General features: G+C 43.1%; 1 protein-coding gene across 1 annotated transcript in view; it reads right to left on the bottom strand.

Annotated features, from left to right (window-relative positions):
- Window positions 1-22,899, bottom strand: part of LOC124787768 (dynein beta chain, ciliary-like) — an 834,683-nt gene that overhangs the window by 683,416 nt on the left and 128,368 nt on the right. Inside the window, exon 6 of the mRNA XM_047254657.1 lies at window positions 2,508-2,660. Within this exon, the coding sequence (XP_047110613.1) occupies window positions 2,508-2,660 (153 nt within the window). The remainder of the gene's footprint in view (window positions 1-2,507; window positions 2,661-22,899) is intronic.

Here is a 22,899-nt window from a genome sequence, read left to right as displayed (position 1 = left end):
TGTGAAAGTCTAAGGCACCAATGACTGTACTGTTTAAAATGCAAGGCACTAAGACCTGATCCATTCTCTCGCCTGCCATAACTGGTATTACTAGAGTCACGTGTAAAAGGTACTCTAACAAGGCAACCTCCCCATCGCACCCCCCTCACATTTAGTTATAAGATGGCACAGTGGATAGGCCTTGAAAAACTGAACACAGATCAATCGAGAAAACAGGAAGAAGTTGTGTGGACCTATGAAAAAATAAGCAAAATACACAAACTGAATAGTCCATGCGTAATATAGGAAACATCAAGGATAGTGTGAACTCAGGAGCGCCGTGGTCTCATGGGTAGCGTGAGCAGCTGCGAAACGAAAGGTCCTGGGTTCAAGTCTTCTCTCGAGTGAAAATTTTACTTTCTTTATTTTCGCAAATGATCTGTCCGTTCGTTCATTGACGTCTCTGTTCACTGTAATAAGTTTAGTGTCTGTGTTTTGCGACCGCACCGCAGTACTGTGCGATTAGGACGTGCCTCTCCAATGGGAACCGAAAACATTTGATCGCAAGGTCATAGGTCAACCGATTCTCCACAGGAAAACACGTCCGATTTATTCTATACGACACTGGTGACGGCATGTGCGTCACACGACAGGAATATGTTGTCGACCCACCTAACTCATACACTTCGCGAATGGGTAAAAAGGTTCTTCTACCTTGCCCGATTTAGGTTTTCTTGTGGATGTGATAGTCACTCCCAAGAAAGTGATGAAAACATAAGAGTTTGTCATGTAAACCGAAAATAAAAAATTAAAATTTTCACTCGAGGGAAGGCTTGAACCAAGGACCTTTCGTTCCGCAGCTGCTCACGCAAACCACGGGACCACGGCGCTCCACTGTTCACCTTTTCCTAATATTGCCTATCTTGCACATGGACTACCCGGTTTGTATATTTTGCTTATTTTTTCATAGTTCCACACAACTTCTTCCTGTTTTCTCGATCGATCTGTGTTCAGTTTTTCAAGCCCTATCCACTGTGCCAACTTACAACTAAATCTGAGGGGGGTGCGATGGGGAGGTTCCCTTGTAAGAAAAAAGAAAAATTCCTTTTGCCTCGTGGTAAGAACGAGGCAATTGCATAACGAATTCCTGCTCATCTGGAAGCTGTAACTTACGTAAATTTGTGTTCATGTATATTTGGCTATAATTAAGCAAGGTTGTTAATGTACGCCGTAGTGGATTTTTGATATTGTTTCTAGTCAGCAAAGACTGTTGTGTGTTTTTCCAATTCAATGGCTTTTAAGGCTTTTACTCAACGTGCTTATGTGTTTTATACAGGTAGTTGGTTATTAGTGTGTTTACTTGCCATGCAAATGTTCGCCATTTCATTACGGGTAGAAATTGTTGCCTTGAAAGGAGAATGTTGTAAAGTTCACAAGTCCTACCTGGCGAGCGTGTGTGTTTGCCGTAAGTTAACTGGCAGAAATTTGTAAAATTTGTTTTTTTATATATTTTGGAAATGTTAATGTTATTAATTGTGAGTGTCCCCCCGTGTGCATGACTCATGGGATTTGGTATTTCTATTTTGTGAACTTTTGTAAACAGGATTGGCTTTATATGTTGCAGACAAGTTTGATTCTGCGCCATTTAATGAATAGAGCGCAATTCACCTGTAATTTAGCTGAGCTTGAAATATTATACAGCGTCGCGTTGTGTACGTTAAATTGCTTGCCTGTACTTGCCTTTTACTGGCGTGAATTTTTTTATAATAATTTAAAAGTCCTTTCCTATCGTAAATTGTCACTTATTTGTTAAATGCTTGTTGTTTTTTTTAATATCGTAAAGTCTTGCACCAAATTTGAATAAAAAGCGTTACTGAAAATTGTGTGTAATTTCACCAGTTATTCCTTGGCACGTACTTCCACTTTACATTTTGTGTATTTATTGAGGTTAATAACCTTTGGTGAACCAGTAGTAATTTTAGGGTTCAACAGTCACCATTAGCACATCTGAAAACGTTTGCACACTTACTCGCTGCAAAGTACTCTGACATGCACCAACACACCTCTGCGTGTGTGGACTGCTGCCAGCGCCACCGTGCGATGACCGCACGTCAGATGCACCGCATGGTCATACCCCGAGGTGATTTAAACCCGCAAACCGCCCACCAGAGCGTTGTTTCACCATGTATCAGCATTATCCTTAATTTATGAGCATGACTGTAACTCCAACTATCACTCTACATTGATAGTCTGTTACTTCCCGTCGCGCGGCCATACTCACGTCGGAAAGCTTTTCACATGAACCACCCGAGTACAGATGACAGCTCTGTCAATGTAGAACCCTTTTGTACCTTGTGTATGCGATGCCACCGCCATCTGTCTATGCGAATATCACTGTCCCATGACTTTTGTCACCTCAGTGTGTTGTACTGCTAGAAGTAGACTATAACTTGTACATCGGTTAAACTGGTTGCTCTAGGGCGTCCTCAGAAAATGGAGCATTGCTGCTGCTTCTGCTGCTGACTGACCTGCGACGATGTTCCTGAAGATGGTCTTGAAGCAGGGGAAGTAGGCGCTGTCCGTGCGCTCCAGGATGACCGCCATCTTGCGCACTCGCTCGTCCCTCAGCTGCTCGTAGATGTGCTGGAGATTGTCCAGCCGCTTGTTCCAGTACGTCATCTCTGGAACAGGCACAATTTATTTGTTGGTGTACGTTGTACGTATCACACAGCTGTCATCTTCTTACATAGATGCTACATCTGACATTCAGATTATACAATTGCTGATGGCAGACCCTGCTACCTACCACATTACGGCAGCAATTATAACTCTGATATTAGGTCGGTGCATAAATTCTTATTGTTCCTCTTTTGCATGTTGGTATTCCGTTTGCTATGGGCTTGTTTATCGATTGCCATTCTTCATTTATAGTTCACTGTTGCTATTTCACTTCTCATATTGTCATTTTGTAATTTGGAGATAGTGAGTGGAGTTGTGAACGTTAGAAAATTGAGTGCCAAGTGGAGAAATAGGAGCATTTCCGACCTATTCTTCAGTTTGAGTTCAAAAGAGGAGAGACACTGGAGGAGGCAGTTAGAGACATTTACAGCGTGTACGGGGAAAATGCCGTTGGACAGAGCACGGCAAGAAAATGGTTTTCTCGTTTTAATGAGGATAGTTTTGACATTAGTGACCCACCATTTTGAGGAAGATCTCCGGGGTTTGATGAAGACCATTGAAACGCATTGATCCACAATGATCCACGTCAGTTTACTCGAGAACTGGAAAATGTGATGCACAGTGATCGTTCCATCACTCTATGACATGTGGAGTTTCAAAAATCGAGTGTGTGGGTACAAAAATCAGCTTGTGGTCATATATGTATGTCTGCTTGCTCGTCCTCAATTGGCTTATGAACAACACCGACCATTCCTATCCTGTATCATTACTGGTGAGAAATGGTGCCTTTATGGTAACGTGAGCAAAAGAACGGAATGGTTGAGCACAAACAAAGCACCAGCTCCCTATACAAAGACCTGCGCGCATCCACAAAAGATAATGTTACGGATATGGCGCAATAGAGACTGGTTGGTCTACTACGAATCGCTTCCATGAGGTGTTACCATGACTGCTGACATATACTATCAACAACTGAGATGTCTCGCAGTTGCTATCCAAGAACACCGACCAGGAAGACTGCGTGAAGTGATGTTACTCCACGATACTGCCCGCCCGCATTCTGCTAGATTGAAAATAAACACACTACAGGCGTTGAGTAGGGAAGCCAGCACACACGTTAGTCACCTGATCTTCCGCCCTCGGATTTTCAACGTTTCCGCTCTCTATCAAACAACTTTCAAGGAACTTTCTTGCCGGAGAAAATGTTCTCCGAACAAGGCTCGAGGAGTTCACCGCCTCAAAACCGCGACGGTGATGACCTCGCCGTTGGGCGCCCATGAAATCCATCCAAAACCAGGTGATTTCTACAGTTCACAAAGTTACACCAGCGTTGGTAGACTGTTGTGAATAGTGAAGGAGGATATACACTACTGGCCATTACAATTGCTACACCAAGAAGAAATGCAGATAATGAACGGGTATTCATTGGACAAATATATTATACTAGAACTGACATGTGATTACATTTTCACGCAATTTTGGCGCATATATCCTGACAAATCAGCACCCAGAACAACCACCTCTGGCCGCAATAACGGCCTTAATACGCCTGGGCATTGAGTCAAACAGAGCTTGGATGGCGTGTACGGGTACAGCTACCCATGCAGCTTCAACACGATACCACAGTTCATCAGGAGTAGTGATGTGACCAGATATTTTCAATTGGTGAGAGATCTGGAGAATGTGCTGGCCAGGGCAGCAGTCGAACACTTTCTGTATCCAGAAAGGCCTGTACAGGACCGGCAACATGCGGTCGTGCATTATACTGTTGAAATGTAGGGTTTCATAGGGATAGAATGAAGGGTAGACTCACGGGTCGTAACACATCTGAAATGTAACGTCCACTGTTCAAAGTGCCGTCAATGCGAAAAAGAGGTGACCGCGACGTGTAACCAATGGCACCCCATACCATCACGCTGGGTGATATGCCAGTATGACGATGACGAATACACGCTTCCAATGTGCGTTCATCGTGATGTCGCCAAACACGGATGCGACCATCATGATGCTGTAAACCTAACCTGGATTCACCCGAAAAAATGACGTTTTGCAGTTCGTGCACCCAGGTTCGTCGTTGAGTACACCATAGCAGGCGCTCCTGTCTGTGATGCAGCGTCAAGGGTAACCGCAGCCATGGTCTCCGAGCTGATAGCCCATGCTGCTGCAAACGTCGTCGAACTGTTCGTGCAGATGGTTCTTCTCTTGCAAACGTCCGCATCTGTTGACTCGGTGATCGAGACGTGGCTGCACGATCCGTTACAGCCATGCAGATAAGATGCCTGTCATCTCGACTGCTAGTGATACGAGGCCGTTGGGATCCAGAACGGCGTTCCGTATAACCCTCCTGAACCCACCGATTCCATATTCTGCTAACAGTCATTAGATCTTGACTAACGCGAGCAGCAATGTCGCGATACGATAAACCGCAATCGCGGTTTGCTACAACCCGACCTTTATCAAAGTCCGAAACGTGATGGTACGCATTTCTCCTCCTCACACGAGGCATCACAACAACGTTTCACCAGGCAACGCCGGTCAACTGCTGTTTGTGTATGAGAAATCGGTTGGAAACTTTGCTCATGTCAGCACGTTGTAGGTGTCGCCACCGGCGCCAACCTTGTGTGAATACTCTGAAAAGCTAATCATTTGCATATCACAGCATCTTCTTCCTGTTGCTTAAATTTCGCGTCTGTAGCACGTCATCTTTGTTGTGTAGCAATTTTAATGGCCAGTAGTGTACTATTGATAACTAAAGTCTGTTATGTGTATCTCTTGTATTTATTGCACTTATGGAAAAACGCTGCGAACCTGTGCACCAATCGAATACATTATCGAGGAAAAGAAGGCGCAACAGACATTCTTATACAATCTTCTGGTTGTACGATGGACTGTATAATGTGAAGATTAAGCGATAAGCAGATGTATTTATCCCTGACGGTCCATGGGGTTTGTATGGAAGCCCGCTGTGTAAGCAATCTCTCACTCATGGTGGGTTGTCACAAAGTTTTGACTATTATTTAGGTTGTGGTGGTGGTGGTTAGTGTTTAACGTCTCGTCGACAACGAGGTCATTAGAGACGGAGCGCAAGCTCGGGTTAGGGAAGGATTGGGAAGGAAATCGGCCGTGCCCTTTCAAAGGAACCATCCCGGCATTTGCCTGAAACGATTTAGGGAAATCACGGAAAACCTAAATCAGGATGGCTGGAGACGGGATTGAACCGTCGTCCTCCCGAATGCGAGTCCAGTGTGCTAACCACTGCGCCACCTCGCTCGGTATTATTTAGAGAACATTAAGTTACGTAATTTCTTTTTCATACGTATGCAGGTACCTGTGTGGAGTCCTGGTACACACTGAAATCCGCGTGCCACATTACCATAGCACACCGCTAGAGGAGCCATAGGAAAATGGCCCAGCCCATCTACAAAATGCGTTGTCGTGCGAGAATTAGATTTTTGCATTTGATGCAAATGTGCAGCACCAAGGCACGACAACATTGCAATGGGTAAGTGACTCAAATGCTTCCAATATAGTCAGACAAGTCTGAACTACGAAGAACGAAGTAGCAGAGCATTCCTTTGTGGAAAGGTCTTGGTGCTCAAAGGCTTGAGCACCAATATCAAGGCGATAGTGGAAGAAGTGGAAATCAGTGATGGTCCAATTTCAAATAACTTATCGTAACTTTGAACATGGCATAGGTGGCAAACCACTGGGTTTCATCACTGCTCGCATTCATTCAAGAAGCTCGCTGATCCAACACAGCAGTGGAAATGTTGGAACTGTGCCAGACCAATTCAGGTGACTTTTTCAGTCCCCTTATCACCATGGACGAGTGTAGCGTGTATCAGTATGACTCCGAAGCAAAGAAACGAAGAAATCAGTGGAAACGTGTGGATTCGTCACCACAGAAACAGCCGAAGGCCCAACCATCGTCAGGTAGTATGATGCTGGGTGTTTTTTGGTACAACCAAAGTGTGGACCTAATGGGCAAGGTGTCACAGGAGCGTGCTACCGAAGTCCCTGAACCAAGGTATGAAGGTTTTCAAGAGGAAGAGTCACGGAAACTGCCCAAGGGGGTGTTTTTCCTACACATTCTGCACAACATACAGCCACACATGCTACTTCGTTCATATGTCACATTTTGCCTCTTTCCCCATATTCTCCTGACATGGTACCCAGTCAGTTGTTCTGATTTCCTCGGACGCCAGAGACATGACGTGTGACGCTATTCCAGAATGTTGAAGAGATAATTTTCGAGTTGCAACATTTCGTGAAGAGCCAAAACGAAGACTTCTACAATCAAGGTCTTCTCCAAGTCAGGCGTCTATAGGAGAAGTGTATCACATTGAACGCGAATACGTGTAGAAGGGCTTGCAGCGTCACCAAATTTCATGGTTGCGGTTTGACTTTTTGAGGTGATAGTCGAAACGTTATGAATACTCCTCGTACGTACCCACGTTACTATCTCTTGATGCAAAATTCAGTAGTTTTGTTGTTAGATTTGTGAAATTTTCCAAGACTAAATTAGGTAAAACAAGCGCGATAAGTGAAAGGAAGTTTTTTATATACCATCGTTCAACTGAAACCTCATCCGGATTATTTTTTATGTGAATGAGTTTGTCTTATTTCTAAGCCGAACGAATAAAAATAAAACTGCCAGTTTAGAGAAAGTGTACCCCCCGGAACCTGAAAGCAGTACGAGAGTAAAACTATCTTAGCCTTGTACGGAGATAGCGTTGACATCAATGAAATTTTGTTTCTTTTATAATGGTGCATTTTATGCACAGATTCAGGTTAAATTACAGTGAGCCGTGCTGCGGCTTGCATTGGTGCTGTTGTAGATTTCTGTCCTCTGTTGGAGTCCAGGCTGTATCGTTTAATTGACATGGTTGCGGTTGTTTGTTTTCTTCTTGTGTTGACTGCCGCCACTTGGTTTCGCAATTGTTGCCTGTCGGCTAGTGCCAGCATCGGCGTTATCGATATGTAGTAACTGTGGCCCTATCTTTGGGGTGAAGTCGTTGTGCTTTCGGGTCGTGTGAGTGGGCAGTTCGGTTGGGAACTCCGGAAGAGCCAAGAGCGCAGTGCGGGAACACGCCGGGGCCGCTGGCGGCACGCATGCACTGCCATATGGAAGGGCTGTGGTCGCGAGGGCACACGACCTAGTCGTCAACCTGATCCAACAAGCTTTTAAGTTGAGTGGATTTTAATCCTAGCAGTGAAACCTCCACCATCGTGACATCTCGCAATTCTCCATTGACTTGAGTTCGTGTTGCTGTTCGCAGTGTCGCCGAGACGAAGAACAGCGAGTGGAGTGCTTGGGGAAGGCGGATCTCATTAGCTTTCCTCGACCTCTTGTTACTAATTGCTGCATTCTATGTGTTACAATTTGTTAAGTTCAACCAGCGGTATTTTTCCTGCCTGGTGGCCGCTAACGCCCCAGTTACCTGCCCTGGAGGTTAGTGTATGTAACGGCAGTGTACGTTTCCTCGCCTTGCCGCTGCTGTCCGGTAAGGTGTGTAGTTTTGACAGTTTCCTTGATTTGTGGGTCGGTTGGTGTTTCTTCTACTCTGGTAGTAGTAGTTCCTTTTTCCTTTCGGACGTTCTAAACACTGCATTCTGAGCACGTTGCGCTGACCGCCGGTTCCGGCTTTGGCGTGGTGTTCCACCGTTGCATTGGTTATCGGACGTTAGGTAGCTTCTGCAGATTATCATTCGTCATTCGTTAGACTGCCACTAGTCTGAGTTACCATCTTGTGAAGTGAATTCAACTCTTGGCTGTCTTTTTCATCAGTGGCGAAAGTGTTTGGCCTGACCTACTCAGAGGTAGATTGCTGGAGCACCGTCTGTGACTAGCCCTTGTGTTTTATTATTGTGTTACTATTTTATTATGGTATTACCAAGTTACCATCATTTGTCTCACCTGTTTGGTGATCAGTTGCTTGTCCTTTTGAATTAACCTTGTTATTATATTTGCTGTTTTATTGTATGTTTCTAAATTTTTTTAATATAATTGCCATTCGTGGCGTTACAGCAACTATCACTTTGTCTCACCTGTTTGGTGATCAGTTGCCTGTCCTTAAAATTAACTTTTGCTACTGCCTTGCTGTTTGACAGTATGTTTGTTAAATTTTTTCAGTAATTGCCATTCTTGGCGTTAAAGGTCTTCAGCCGTGACTGTCGCTACTTGTCTTAAAATTCTAATGTGGCAATTGTATTTTAGCAGTTAACCTTTAAGACCTTGTTTTCAGTATTTTAATAACTGTAGTTTGTAAGTTGCAACAAATTAAACAATTCGTAATTTATTGCCATTAAGGCCTTCAGCAGTGAAACAATTCTTAATTTATGGTCATTAAGGCCTTCAGCCGTGAGTGTCGTTAGTTGTCTTAAATTTTTAATTTGGCAATTGTATTTTTTTAGCGAGCTTTAAGACTTTCGTCACTTGCCTTTTATATTCTAATAACTGTAATTGTAACTTCCAGCAAGTTTAATCAGTCCTTAAATTATTCCCATTAAGGCCTTCAGCCATGAAACAATTCTTAAATTATTGCCATTATTTAATTTGTTGTTGATTTTAAATAAATTGTGTGTGATTACAAGAAAAGCCAACCAATAGTAACTGATTACGGCCCCGTCCACAATCGTAACCGAATCCTGCCTTCCTTGACCACCAGGTCTCAAACAGCTTCATTTGTGTCATAATCGCATTCAGAATATTTACGTGACTTCGATATAAATAATTTCTGCATAGCCCTAAGAGGATCAAAGAGAATTACTCGTAAATTGCTAATTTTCATGTACTGTACGCAGAGGTTTCTTGCGTTGATTGCTGTGGTGTCACCGCCACACTTGCTACGTGGTAGCTTTAAATCGGCCGCGGTCCATTAGTACATGTCGGACCCGCGTGTCGCCACTGTCAGGGATCGCAGACCGAGCCCCACCACAAGGCAGGCCTCGAGATACGGACTAGCACTCGCCCCAGTTGTACGGACGACTTTGCTAGCGACTACATGGACGAAGCATTGCTCATTAGCCGAGCAGATAGTTAGAATAGCCTTCAGCTAAGTCAATGGCTACGACCTAGCAAGGCGCCATTAGTAACATTGCATGTATCTAAAGAGTCTCACTTGTATCGCCACAATCTCCAGATGTACCAAAAGGATGGATTAAAGTTAAGTATTTCAGAAGCTACGTACTTTTCTTTATAGCATTCATTACGTATCCTGTTTCAGACCTCACGCCCATCTGCGTGAGCGTAGCGCGTGCCTTTCGGCTTCCTCTCATTGTGTCTAGGCTGTCTTGTCTAGACACAACAATTGCAATTACATAAAGATTCTATTATGGCGCTAAGTATTGCCGGTACGTAGTGATATGTCAAATACCAACTTTATATGTCCGTTAATTTGACTTACGGTGCTTGTCAAAGTAGTCATGCTTTGTGCGGTTCGCTCAGATGGATAAACAGAAATACCGCTATGACCTACAACTTTCTATTGCCGGTACGCAGTGATATGTCAAATACCAACTTTATATGCCCATTAATTTGACTTACAGGGCTTGTCAAAGTAGTCATGCTTTGTGCGGTTCGCTCAGATGGATAAACAGAAATACCGCTATGACCTACAACTTTCTATTGCCGGTACGCAGTGATATGTCAAATACCAACTTTATATGCCCATTAATTTGACTTACAGGGCTTGTCAAAGTAGTCATGCTTTGTGCGGTTCGCTCAGATGGATAAACTGAAATACCGCTATGACCTACAACTTTCTATTGCCGGTACGCAGTGATATGTCAAATACCAACTTTATATGCCCATTAATTTGACTTACAGGGCTTGTCAAAGTAGTCATGCTTTGTGCGGTTCGCTCAGATGGATAAACTGAAATACCGCTATGACATGTAACTTTCTTTTACAGGATGTATCACCAACAGAAGTTCAATTGAAATATAAGGAGACATATAAAGAGACTGATTCATCATTTACATGCGATAAGAAATGGACAGCCATATTCAGACGTGCAGTAGTTCTCTTGAAATATATCTACGCGATGCATGTCCCAAAGCCAGAATCAAAGATGAAAATATCGAGAAAGATATGTGTCAACACGTCCAGTGTCAATTTAATTAAAATCCTTTTGGCCAGTAGCCCGCGTCAGTTTGATCCTAAAACGACAGTAAAATCAGTGTTTCGACAATCTTTGTAGTCCACTACGTCGAATGACATTGTTAGTAATTTAAGTAACATGGCCATTGGATTGGGAAATTAGGAAGAGGGGAGGACTTTATGGTCCAAATGTAAGTAGCTACGGAGGTTACTTGAAACTGACGCCAGAACGAAAAGTTAAAGTAAGATGGCATATTGCAACTGTGGCAAAATGAATGGGACTCTTCAGGCACCGGAAGAAGGGCATACAATTTATGACTAACATCAGGGAAAGAATAAAAATGAGATTTCCTCAGCGGTCGAGTGGAATGATACACTACTTGACTGATCATAGCCCGTTTGTTAAGCATGTGTATAAAATTAAAAGGCAGATTAATAATAGTTGCGCCTGCGTCAGTGTAGGCACCCCAGAGCATACATTGTGGGACTGTGTGCTCTACGAGATGCAGCGGGTAATGGTCTTCAGGCATTAAGGGCGCTGGATCCCCGAGCAGCACTGGGGGACGAGTCAATCTGGTGCATCTTGGACGCTACTACAGCCGCCGTATCCAGGAAGGAAGGACAAGGAAAACTTCACAAGGGACTCAACCACATGGCAGTAGACTGCCATCTTGAGTAGACGAGATACTCTACAGAAAGAGAGAAGAATCTAGGTTGCGTTGGTGCAAGTGATCACGGAAGCATGAGTTCTAAGACGTTACAGTGAAATGTGAAATCACTTATAATGTGGAAACACAGCTGATGTGATGTCCTAAGCCCGACGATTTCAGCAGACAATGGCTGCCGACCAGGGCAATATGAGAGCGGATCCAGCAGCGGAATTTATAAAGTACCAGAAACAGATATTTAATCCATATATTTCTTACTATCCAAAAAACCCGACTGAATGGCCTATGTTTGCTTTCTAGATAATAAGGTGTCATGTGAAGAATAAACAAATATCTTAGCAGTGGTCTTCTTCGGGGTCACAAAACTGGCGTCACAATCGAAATGGAAAGATGTATAGGCAAAAATCAGAAACCAGTACCCAATAGTTACGTTACTCTGAATAGAACCCCTGCAAAGACAGTCTAAAAGTCAGCTTTAATAGTAGTTTTTAAATCACAATGGTCAACGCCAAAAAGGATTGTATTCAAATTCATAGTGTTCTATTAGAGATGTACAGATTAATGATCTATGAAATAGCTACGACATAGTCTCATCAGGATAAATCGTACATTAAACAAGAAGAACTCATGATGAAAAAATCTGATGACAGCTGACCAATTGTGTAAAAACTCCGGACTCTGTTGATCATTTAAAAATAATCCAACTTCTTTGGTGATTCGGTTTGCTACTGTCGATGAGACATGGGTAGTCTGTTCCATGCAAGAAGCCAAATAGGAAATAAAGCAGTGGGTCGAATCTGACTGGCAGCTGCACGAAAAACGCGAAGCTGATGTTGGCTGTCGAAACGGCTGTCAGGAGTGTTTTCAGAGATCCTTCTTACCCATTACCTTACAAAATATTAATCACTAGCGAAAACTACTTGGAGGAAATGATTAAGAAGAATCCTAGATTGCAAAAGAAAAGAAAAATCGTCTTTAATTAGGACAATGCACTTGTCCAGAAAAGTGCTTTGGCAGTTGCAAAACAGAGGGACTTTATGTAAAAACTGTTCGAGCGTCTATCTATTCAACAGATTTGTTAGTCTCTGAGTTGCAACTATTCCTAGATCAAAAGAAATTTGTCCCTGGAAAACTCTTCGAGTCTATATCGCATCCGCAGGTATGTATTTTGTAGACTTAACAAAATACTATATTGTGGTGTTTCTTGATATTTTCAACTGTGTTTGCAGTTTGTGGGCGTTTCTCGATTGGCTCAAATTCAAGAGAAGTGAACCTGCATTTGAATTTAGTCACCCATTTATCAAGTGCTGAATATGATATGACAGACTCCTTACAAACTTTCGCCAAGTTTAGGTGAACTTCCGTTGGCCACAAACTGTTCGAAGCAAAGAAACTTATGCCGAGAAAATAGTTCTTGGGCGTACGGCTGCAACTCCGTGATCAATATTTCGGCAGTAGGCCATGTCGCCATTATCAGTTGCGCAACTGACGATATAAACACAGTGTCGCTTGCTAAACTATTGTGCCCCTTGGATACGGAGATAAGGCTGCACATCAGGTAACTTATATGTACATGGTTGCTCTGGAAATCACACTTAAGTGCCTGGCAGAGAGTTCATCGAAACATATTCACAGTAACTCTCTATTATTCACTCTCGAATCTCGCGTGGAGAAAACAAACACCTATATCTTTCCGCTCGAGTACTTGATTTCCCTTATTGTATTGTGACGATCGTTTCTCCCTATGTACGCCGACGCCCACAGAATATTTTCACACTCTGAGGGTCCGCAGCTCGTGGTCGTGCGGTAGCGTTCTCCCTTCCCACGCCCGGGTTCCCGGGTTCGATTCCCGGCGGGGTCAGGGATTTTCTCTGCCTCGTGATGACTGGGTGTTGTGTTATGTCCTTAGGTTAGTTAGGTTTAAGTAGTTCTAAGTTCTAGGCGACTGATGACCAAAGATGTTAAGTCCCATAGTGCTCAGAGCCATTCGAACACTCTGAGGAGAAAGCTGGTGATCGAAATTTCATGAGAAGATCCTGCTGCAACGTAAAACGCCTTTGTTTTAATGATTGCCACCCCAATTCGCTTATCATATCCGTGGCACTCTCTCTCCTGTTTCGCGATAATACAAAACGAGCTTCTCTTCTTTGATCTTTTTCGATGTCCTACATCCATCCTGTCTGATACAGACCCCACATCGCACAACGATACTCGAGAAGAGGGCGAACTAGCGTAATATAAGCAGTCTCTTTATAAAAACTGTTGCATCGCAGTCTTTGGTGATCGTTCCAATTTAAGTTATTTGTAATTGTAATCACTGTATTTCGTTGACTTTACAGTCTTTAGACTTGTGTGAGTGTGATTTATCGTGTGGCGGAAATTTAGCGGTTTCTTTTTAGTGCTCGTAAGGACGACTTCACACTTTTCATGATTTAGAGTCAATTTCCAATTTTCTATACCGTTTTGCACTTTGGTTTGATCTTCTGATTACTAAACGATAAACGACGACATAATCTGCAAACGATCTAACATGGCTCCTCTTATCGCCTCCTAAATCGTTTATATACGTAGATAAGGATCAGTGGAGAGTCTATAACGCTACCTTGGGGACCACTTGGAATCACTTCTGTTATACTCGATGACTTTCCGCCAGTTATTATCTTGACAGGAAATCATGAATCCACTCGCTTGACTGTGATGATATTCCATAAGCACGCAATTTGATTACAAGCCGCTAGAGAGGTACGGTGTCAAAAGCCTCCTGGAAATCTAGAAATACGAAATTAATTGGAAATCCCTCGTCCATAGCACTTAGCACTTCGTGTGAATAAAGAACCAGTTGTGTTTGACAAGAACGATATTTTCTAAATCCATACTGACTGTGTGTGAATAGACCATTCTCTTCGAGGTAATTCATAATGTTCGAACACAATATATGTTTAATTTGCTTCACTACTTCGAGGATATCTATTAAGTTACTAATGTTAGCAGCTGTTCTTTATTCTAGTTCTGGAATATTGAATTTGTCTTCTTTGGTGAAGGAATTGCGGAAAGCTGTGCTTAATAGCTCTGCTTTATCAGCACTGTCATCGACAGTATTTCGAATCCTATCGCATAGACAAGGCATTGATTGTGTCTTGCCGCTAGCATACTTAACATCCAGAATTTCTCTGGATGTTCTGCCAGTTTTCGAGACAAAGTTGCGTTGTGCAAACAGTTGTAAGGATCTTGCGTTGAAGTTCGTGTTAAATTTCGAGCTTCTGTAAAATACCACCAATTTTGTGGGTTTCGCCTTCTTTTAAATTTAGCATGCTTTTTCGTTGTTTCTGCCGCAGTGTTCTGCCTTGTTTTGTGTATCACGGGGGATCAGCTCCGTCGGTTGTTAATTTATCATAATATTAATACGTGAACACAAAAACTGAAGTACTGGTTTTTAATATTAATTGTACAAGGAGACCAATGATCCTTATACACTACAGAGTCAAAGAAACTGGTAGACCTGCCTAATACCGTGTAGGGCCTCCACGAGCACGCAGAAGTGCCGCAACACGACGTGGCATGGACTCGACTAATGTCTGAAGTAGTGCTGGAGGGAACTGCCACCATGAATCCTGAAGGGCTGTCCGTAAATCCGTAAGAGTACGAGGGGGTGAATATCTCTTCTGAACAGCACGTTGCAAGGCACACCAGATATGCTCAATAATGTTGATGTCTGGGGAGTTCGGTGGCCAGCGGAAGTGTTTCATCTCGGAAGATTGTTCCTGGAGCCGCTCTGTAGCAATTCTCGGCTTGTGGGGTGTCGCGTTTTCCTGCTGGACTCGCTAAATCCGTCGGAATGCACAATGGACATGAATGGATGCAGGTGATCAGAGAGGATGCTTACTAATGTGTCACCTGTCAGGCTCGTATCTAGAGATATCAGGAGTCCCATATCACTCCAACTGCACACGCTTCACACCATTACAAAGCTGCTGATACGCAGGGCCCAGGGATTCATGATGTTGTCTCCACACCCGTACACGTCCATCCGTTCGATACAATGTGAAACGAGACTCTTCCGACCAGGCAGTATGTTCCCAGTCATCAACAGTCCAATGTCGGTGCTGACGGGCCCAGGCGAGGCGTAAAGCTTTGTATCGGGCAGTCATCGAGGGAACACGGGTGGGCCTTCGGCTTCGAAAGCCCGTATCGATGATGCTCCGTTGAATGGTTCGTACGCTGACACTTGTTGATGGCCCAGCATTGAAATTTGCAGCAATTTGCGGAAGGGTTGCACTTCTGTCACATTGAACGATTTCCTTCAGTCGTCGTCGGTCCCGTTCTTGCCGGATCTTTTTCTGGCTGCAGTGATGTCTGAGATTTGATTTTTTACCGGATACTTGATATTAACGTTACACTCGTGAAATGTCGTACGGGAAAGTCCCCACTTCATCGCTGCCTCGGAAATGCTGTGTCCCATCGCTCATGCGCCGACTATAACACCACGTTCAAACTCACTAAAATCTTGATAAGCTCCCTTTGTAGCAGCAGTAACCGATCTAACAACTGCGCCAGGTACTTATCTTATACAGGCGTTATTGCCTATACCGGTTTCTTCGGCGTTCAGTGTATAATTCGGAAGGTACTTTACCCCAGATGAACACAATGAAAAAATAATATGTACCTGTAGCCGTTAAGAGTGGTAAAAGGATGTAGAAGCTTTTTCATTCATAACACTGATGTTTTATTCTCTATCACGCATTAAAATCTCCAATACCTGAACATCTTAAATTGAAGGGCTCTCAACTTCTATCTTGCGAATCGATTAAGTGTTATGGTAGAAATGACACACGGAAGTTATAACTTTTTGTGAAATGGTATTCTAGAGGCTTGCAAGTTGACACGGTTTATTTGCAGTGTAACATGTATACCGGGCAGCTACAATGCGACAACTGCTAAGTCGATAATGTTGTCAGCAGTGAAAATCAATATATAGTAGTAACGAAGTCTGTAGATAACGTTGTATATTGGCATCGTTATTTCACTTACTTTTCTGTTAGAGTAAATGTGTGATAATTTAATGCAATTACCAGAAAATTTAAAGTAAGTTCCTAATTTTTAATTTCTTTTGTTTTCAATAACTGGGATTTCCGACTTCCCTTATTATGCGAAAGCTATATTTGTTTAAGAGTATGCCTAGAAGGAGAGTGCTAAAGGGTCAGAGTGAGAGACGCAGAGCTAGACACACACAATTTTTGCGTAGAGAAAGTGGCAGCAATGTGGACATTCATAATGACAATGCATCCGTTTTATTTAACGATCATAATATTAATGCGTGAGCATCGAAAATTCAAAGAGGCCAATGAAACTTACATAACTCTGAAAGAATTTGCAGTAGATGGGTACAAAAGAAAAAATAATGTATGTACATGAGGTAAAAGAAAGTAGACACACACATTTGGAAAGTCTCTGGCATTGCTGCTAGCTTCTATCACACGTAACGATCAGGTGCTACAGCAGAAACGACACACGAAAGTAACGTTTCGTGAAGTTGCTATCGAAGGAAGTTCGTATTTAAATGTTGCATATAACTGGTTTTCGGTATCATACGTGTGTAGGACAGCTACATTGCACCAAATGCCACATTGTTGATGTTGTCAACAGTCGAAAACGAAACGTAGCAATGAAGCCGTTGGGGACAACAAACGTTGTTTGTTATCGTCGTTTTTTCACTTACTTTGATCTAAGAGCGGCTACACACCTAACTCCATGCTTGTCAAGCACGCTTGAGCAAGCGTTAACGGAACTAGCTCTGTGTTCGAATGCCGCCATCACCACAAAATTTAGTGTGTCCCTAATTTTCTGTATCTTAATTTTGAGTATCTACTATCTCGTATTGTAGGGAAACTATATTTGTTTTAGGTTACGCCTCGAAGAAGGACATTCACGAGTCGGACTGAAAGACGGAGAACTCCCCAGAGACAATTTTTGCTTAGAGAAAGTAATAGGAACAATGCAGTTTGCTGATAACGATAATTCTATTGTCGTTCTGAAAGATACATTTAAATGTTCGCTGAACATAATTACAAATAATTTTGAGAACTGTAATTGTGGTTTGATGAACTTACAGTGCAGATTTTGTAATGCAAATCATTTTGCGTTTGAGATGACTTTATGCGATACAACGGCATTCACATTGAGTTGTTGTAAGGGTAAAATTAATTTGCCGCCATTAACACAAAATTTATTTTCAACACAGTGTGTCAAATATTCCCTTCAAATTAAGGAACAACTGAAGAGAAAGCAAAAAATATTTCAAGAATATACGTAAGTATTATGTAGCATTTGCCACGGATCAGTTCTGCGGCTAAAATTTCAGACACCTTAAGATACATGACATCTGCCATCACAGAACATGTCCACTGACGCAATTGGTCGAATTACGACCACAGGCTACACTAGTTAGGTATAAATCTCCCAATTGTTGTCGATACTATTTCTTTGAGTTCAGGTCACATATGGTCTACACTCACATTGTTTATTTGGAAGGAGTGGAGATTGTCTCTCAGGACGGTGTCAAGCGAAATTTTATCTACTTTTTACAATAGATATATTTTTCGTTTATTTTTGATGGATTTGGCAGTTACGGTATTCAGTCTTGCTACGACAACCCTGTATCCCTTTTGATGCTCGTTATTAGCTCAGGATTATTTGTTGCTGAGAGCTCGAGAGTGTTTTCACAACCGTTTACTATTCGAGTTATGAACTAACTGCTCGAAATAATTTTCAGAGAGAGCGTTTAGCACAATTTCGGATTACGTTTTATGTGTACCTTCGGATTTAAGCATGCATTTTCGCCAACACATCGAGGATAAATTGAGGTAACCATTAGATTCGAGTTTTCTTTGAACCTCTCAACAATTGTATTATTTGAGTTGGGTGATCCGGAAAAGGATCCAATTATTATTTTATCTCGGATGCCAAAAATGACAGGAACTATCTACATCAATTTTGCTTCGAGATAAACTACTTCTAACAGCAACAAACACGCTATGACTAACTGTATTTAGCGTATCCTTACTGAACACGGTTAGGTCCCCCGCAAAAAATTCGGGTGAATTTATATCTGGCCTTTCAGTACGTAAAACGATTTCAGCATCAGTGCTTTCTATTAGCGCTTTGAGCTCTGTTACTTTCCCAACACAGCTACGACTATTTACAACTGTTATACCGATGGTTCCTACATCTACACTACTGGCCATTAAAATTGCTACACCAAGAAGAAATGCAGATGATAAACGGGTACTCATTGGACAAATATATTATACTAGAACTGGGATGTGATTACATTTTCACGCAATTTGGGTGCATAGCTCCTGAGAAATCAGTACCCAGAACAACCACCTCTGGTCGTAATAACGGCCTTGATACGCCGGGGCATTGAGTCAAACAGAGTTTTAATGGCGTGTACAGGTACAGCTGCCCATGGAGCTGCAACACGATACCACAGTTCATCAAGAGTAGTGACTGGCGTATTGTGACGAGCCAGTTGCTCGGCCACCATTGACCAGACGTTTTCAGTTGGTGAGAGATCTGGAGATTGGGCTGGTCAGGGCAGTAGTCGAACATTTTCTGTATGCAGAAAGGCCCGTACAGGACCTGCAACATGCGGTCGTGCATTACCCTGCTGAAATGTAGGGTTTCGCAAGGATCGAATGAAGGGTAGTGCCACGGGTCGTAACACATCTGAAATGTAAAGTCCACTGTTCAAAGTGCCGTCAATGCGAAAAAGAGGTGACCGAGATGTGTAACCATTGGCACCCCATACCATCACGCCGGGTGATATGCCAGTATGGCGATGACGAATACACGCTTCCAATGTGCGTTCATCGTGATGTCGACAAACACGGATGCGACCGTCATGATGCTGTAAACAGAACCTGGACTCATCCGAAATAATGACGTTTTGCCATTCGTGCATCCAGGTTAGTCGTTGAGTACACCATCGCAGGCGCTCCTGTCTGTGATGCAGTGTCAAGGGTAACCGCAGCCATGGTCTGCGAGCTGATGGTCCATGCTGCTGCAAACGTCGTCGAACTGTTCGTGCAGATGTTTGTTGTCTTGCAAGCGTCCCCATCTGTTGACACAGGGATCGAGACGTGGATGCACGTTCCGTTACAGCCACGCGGATAAGATGTCTGTCATCTCGACTGCTAGTGATACGAGGCCGTTGGAGTCCAGCACGGCGTTCCGTATTATCCTCCTGAACCCACCGATTCCATATTCTGCTAACAGTCATTGGATCTCGACCAACGCGAGCAGCAATGTCGCGATACGATAAACCTCAATCGCGATAGGCTACAATCCGACCTTTATCAAAGTCGGAAACGTGATGGTACGCATTTGTCCTCCTTACACGAGGCATCACAACAACGTTTCACCAGGCAACACCGGTCAACCGCTGTTTGTGTATGAGAAATCGGTTGGAAACTTTGCTCATGTCAGCACGTTGTAGGTGTCGCCACCGGCGCCAACCTTGTGTGAATGCTCTGAAAAGCTGATCTTTTGCATATCACAGCATCTTCTTCCCGTCGGTTAAATTTCGCGTCTGTTGCACGTCGTCTTCGTGGTGTAGCTGTTTTAATGGCCAGTAGTGTACATTCTTCCTGCATCCGACCTGCAGTCTTTGAGACTGAAGACCTTTTTGTGTTTCTCCGAGACCCACTAACCTAAAAAACGTTGCATTCCACGCCACCGAGTCCCCGCTATCCATACAGCCTCCTACTGCGTGTAATGGACCCCTGAGCTATTTAGAGGAACCCGAAACCCCACCACACTATGGCGCAGGCCGAGGGATCTGCAGCCTACAAGGTCGCAAAACCGTCTGAGCCTCTGATTCAGACTGTCCACTCGGTTGTGTACCAGAAGTTCGCAATCTGTCCTGTCGACTATGGTGCAAATGATGAGCTCTGCTTTCATCTTGCACGTAAGAGCGGCAGCTTTTACCACTTCAGATAGCCGCTCGAAACCAGAGAGAACCTCTTCTGAAGCAATCATTGATACCGACGTCAGCCACCACCTGCAGTTGGCTGCACCCTGTAGTCTGTAGCATCCAGAAAGAGTCGTTCCAAGTCTGCAATGACTCCACCCAGTATGCACATAGAATGCACTCTGGCTTTCCCCCTCCGCTCCCTTTGGCAGCCACGTCCCTAAGGGCCGCATAAGGCGCCTAACATTAGAGCTCCCAGCTACCAATGATGCCACATGCTCTGACTGCTCGGATCTTGCAGGCTGAGATGTTTTCTCTGAAACGACGACTGTATTTGGCGGAGGGACATCATCAGCTGCAGATAGCACCTGAAAAATGTTTGTCAGACTAACTGGGTAGGCCTTACGTTCAGTTTCCTGAGAAGTCTTTCGCAGCCTGCCACGCTTCGAGGCGAGCTCACACTCGACCACGAGTGAGGGGTCAACTACAATGCGAGCAGTAATTGGACTAGCCACCGGAGCAGACCAATCGGCAGACTCGTGGGTCACACTGGACGTCCTTTGAATGCTCACGGCCAGTCCACAACAATGATTCCCGCCTACTTCAGCTTCAAGCTGAGTAACGGAAGCCAACACAGCCTGGAGCTGAAAGCAAAGTGACATCAACCCAGCTCGTATACGCACACAGCAATCTTGTAAGCATTTTCGATACGTTCCTTTCTTCTCCGATTATGTGGATAACTTCTTCATTCCCTATCTTATCAGTACATTTAATTTTAGACACTCTTCTGTAACAGCACATCTCAAATGCTTCGATTCTCTTTTTTTCCCATAATCCTTGATTCAGCAATGTACAATGCTGTGCTTCAAACGTACATCCTCAGAAATGTCTTCCTCACATTAACGTTTATGTTTGATACTAGTAGACTTCTTTTGGCCAGGGATATCCTCTTTTCCTGTGATAGTATACTTTGTATATCCTTCTTGTTTCGTGTATTGTGTGTCATTTTTCTTCCAAGGTAGTAGAACTCCTTCACTTCGTCTACGTCTTGGTCACTAGTTTTGTTGTTTAGTTTATCGCTGATCTTATTTCTGCTACAACTTATTATTTTTGTCTTTCTTTTTTTTACACTCTGTACGCATTAGACTGTCAATTCCCTCAACGGATCGTGGAACTTTCTTCACTTCCACTGAGGACAGTAATGTCATTAGCAAATCTTATCACTGACATCCTTTCACCTTGAGTTTTAATCCTAGCCTTGAACCTTTCTTATATTTCCGTCATTGCTTCTTCGATGTACAGAGTGAATAAAAGGGGTGAAAGATTACGTCCTTTCTTACAGCGTTTCTAAGCCAAGCACTTCGTTCTTGATATTCAAATCTTATTTTTCCCTCTTGGTTCTTATGCATATTGCACATCACCCGTCGTCCCTCAAAGCTAATCTCTATTTTCCTCAGAAGTGTAAACCTCTTGCAGCATTTCACTTTGTCAAATGCTTTTCCTACGTTTACTTGCCTACGTACATGATTTTACAGTATTTTTCTTTAGTCGTCCATAATCAAGCTCAACATCAGAACTTCCTCTCGGGTCCTTTTACCTTTCCTAAAGCCAAACTGCTCGTTATTTGTAGATCCTCAGTTTTCTTTCCCATTATTCTGAATGTTATTATTGTCAGCAACTTGTATGCATGAAATGTTAAACTGGTTGTGCAATAGTTCTCGCACTTACATTATCTTGTTACTTTCGGGATTGTGTGGATGATATTTTCCCGGTAGTCTCATGGTGTGTTTGCAGTCTCATATAGTCTACATACCAACTCGAATTGTCAGTTACCACTTCCCACAATGATACCAGAAATTCCGAATGAATGTTAACTGTCATTTCTGTTTTATTTGGCCGCAGCTCTGATTAATACTGAAGCCCGTTTCTTGTATAACGAGTCACATTTCTTCTTCTATCACGTCATCAGACAATCGTTCCCATTGTAGATGTCTTCAGCGTTCTTTTTCCACCTATTCGCTCTCTCCTCTGCGTTCAACAGTGGTATTCCCACTGCAATGTTGACGCCCTTGTTTTAAATCTAAGCGAACGTTGTTTTGGATTTTCTATATGCTGAATCAGTCTTTCCAACGATCCTTTCTCTAGATTTCTTTACATTTTTCCTGTAGCCATTTTGCCTTTATTTCCCTGCACTTCCTATTTATTTCATTCCTAAGTGCCGTATTCCTGCCTTTCCCTGAAGATTTTTGTTTTTCTTTCTTTCGTCGATCAACTGAAGTATTTCTTCGGTTGCTCAGGCTTTCTTTGCAGTTGCCTTCCTCGTACCTATATCGGCCTGTTCAACATTTGTGATAGCTGTTCCTCTTCAACGGAACTGCCCTCTGTGGTATTCATTATCGATGTATCTACCGTCTTAAAGTAAATGCATCTCATTCCTCATTACTTCAATACCCCATATTTTACCACATGGATGCTTCTAGACGATTCTCTTAAACTTCAGTCTA

This window comes from Schistocerca piceifrons, chromosome 3 (assembly GCF_021461385.2).
Source record: "Schistocerca piceifrons isolate TAMUIC-IGC-003096 chromosome 3, iqSchPice1.1, whole genome shotgun sequence".
NCBI classification, from domain to species: domain Eukaryota; kingdom Metazoa; phylum Arthropoda; class Insecta; order Orthoptera; family Acrididae; genus Schistocerca; species Schistocerca piceifrons.
The sequence above is the reverse complement of the archived record's forward strand: the minus strand, read 5'-3'. Positions and strand labels throughout refer to the sequence as shown.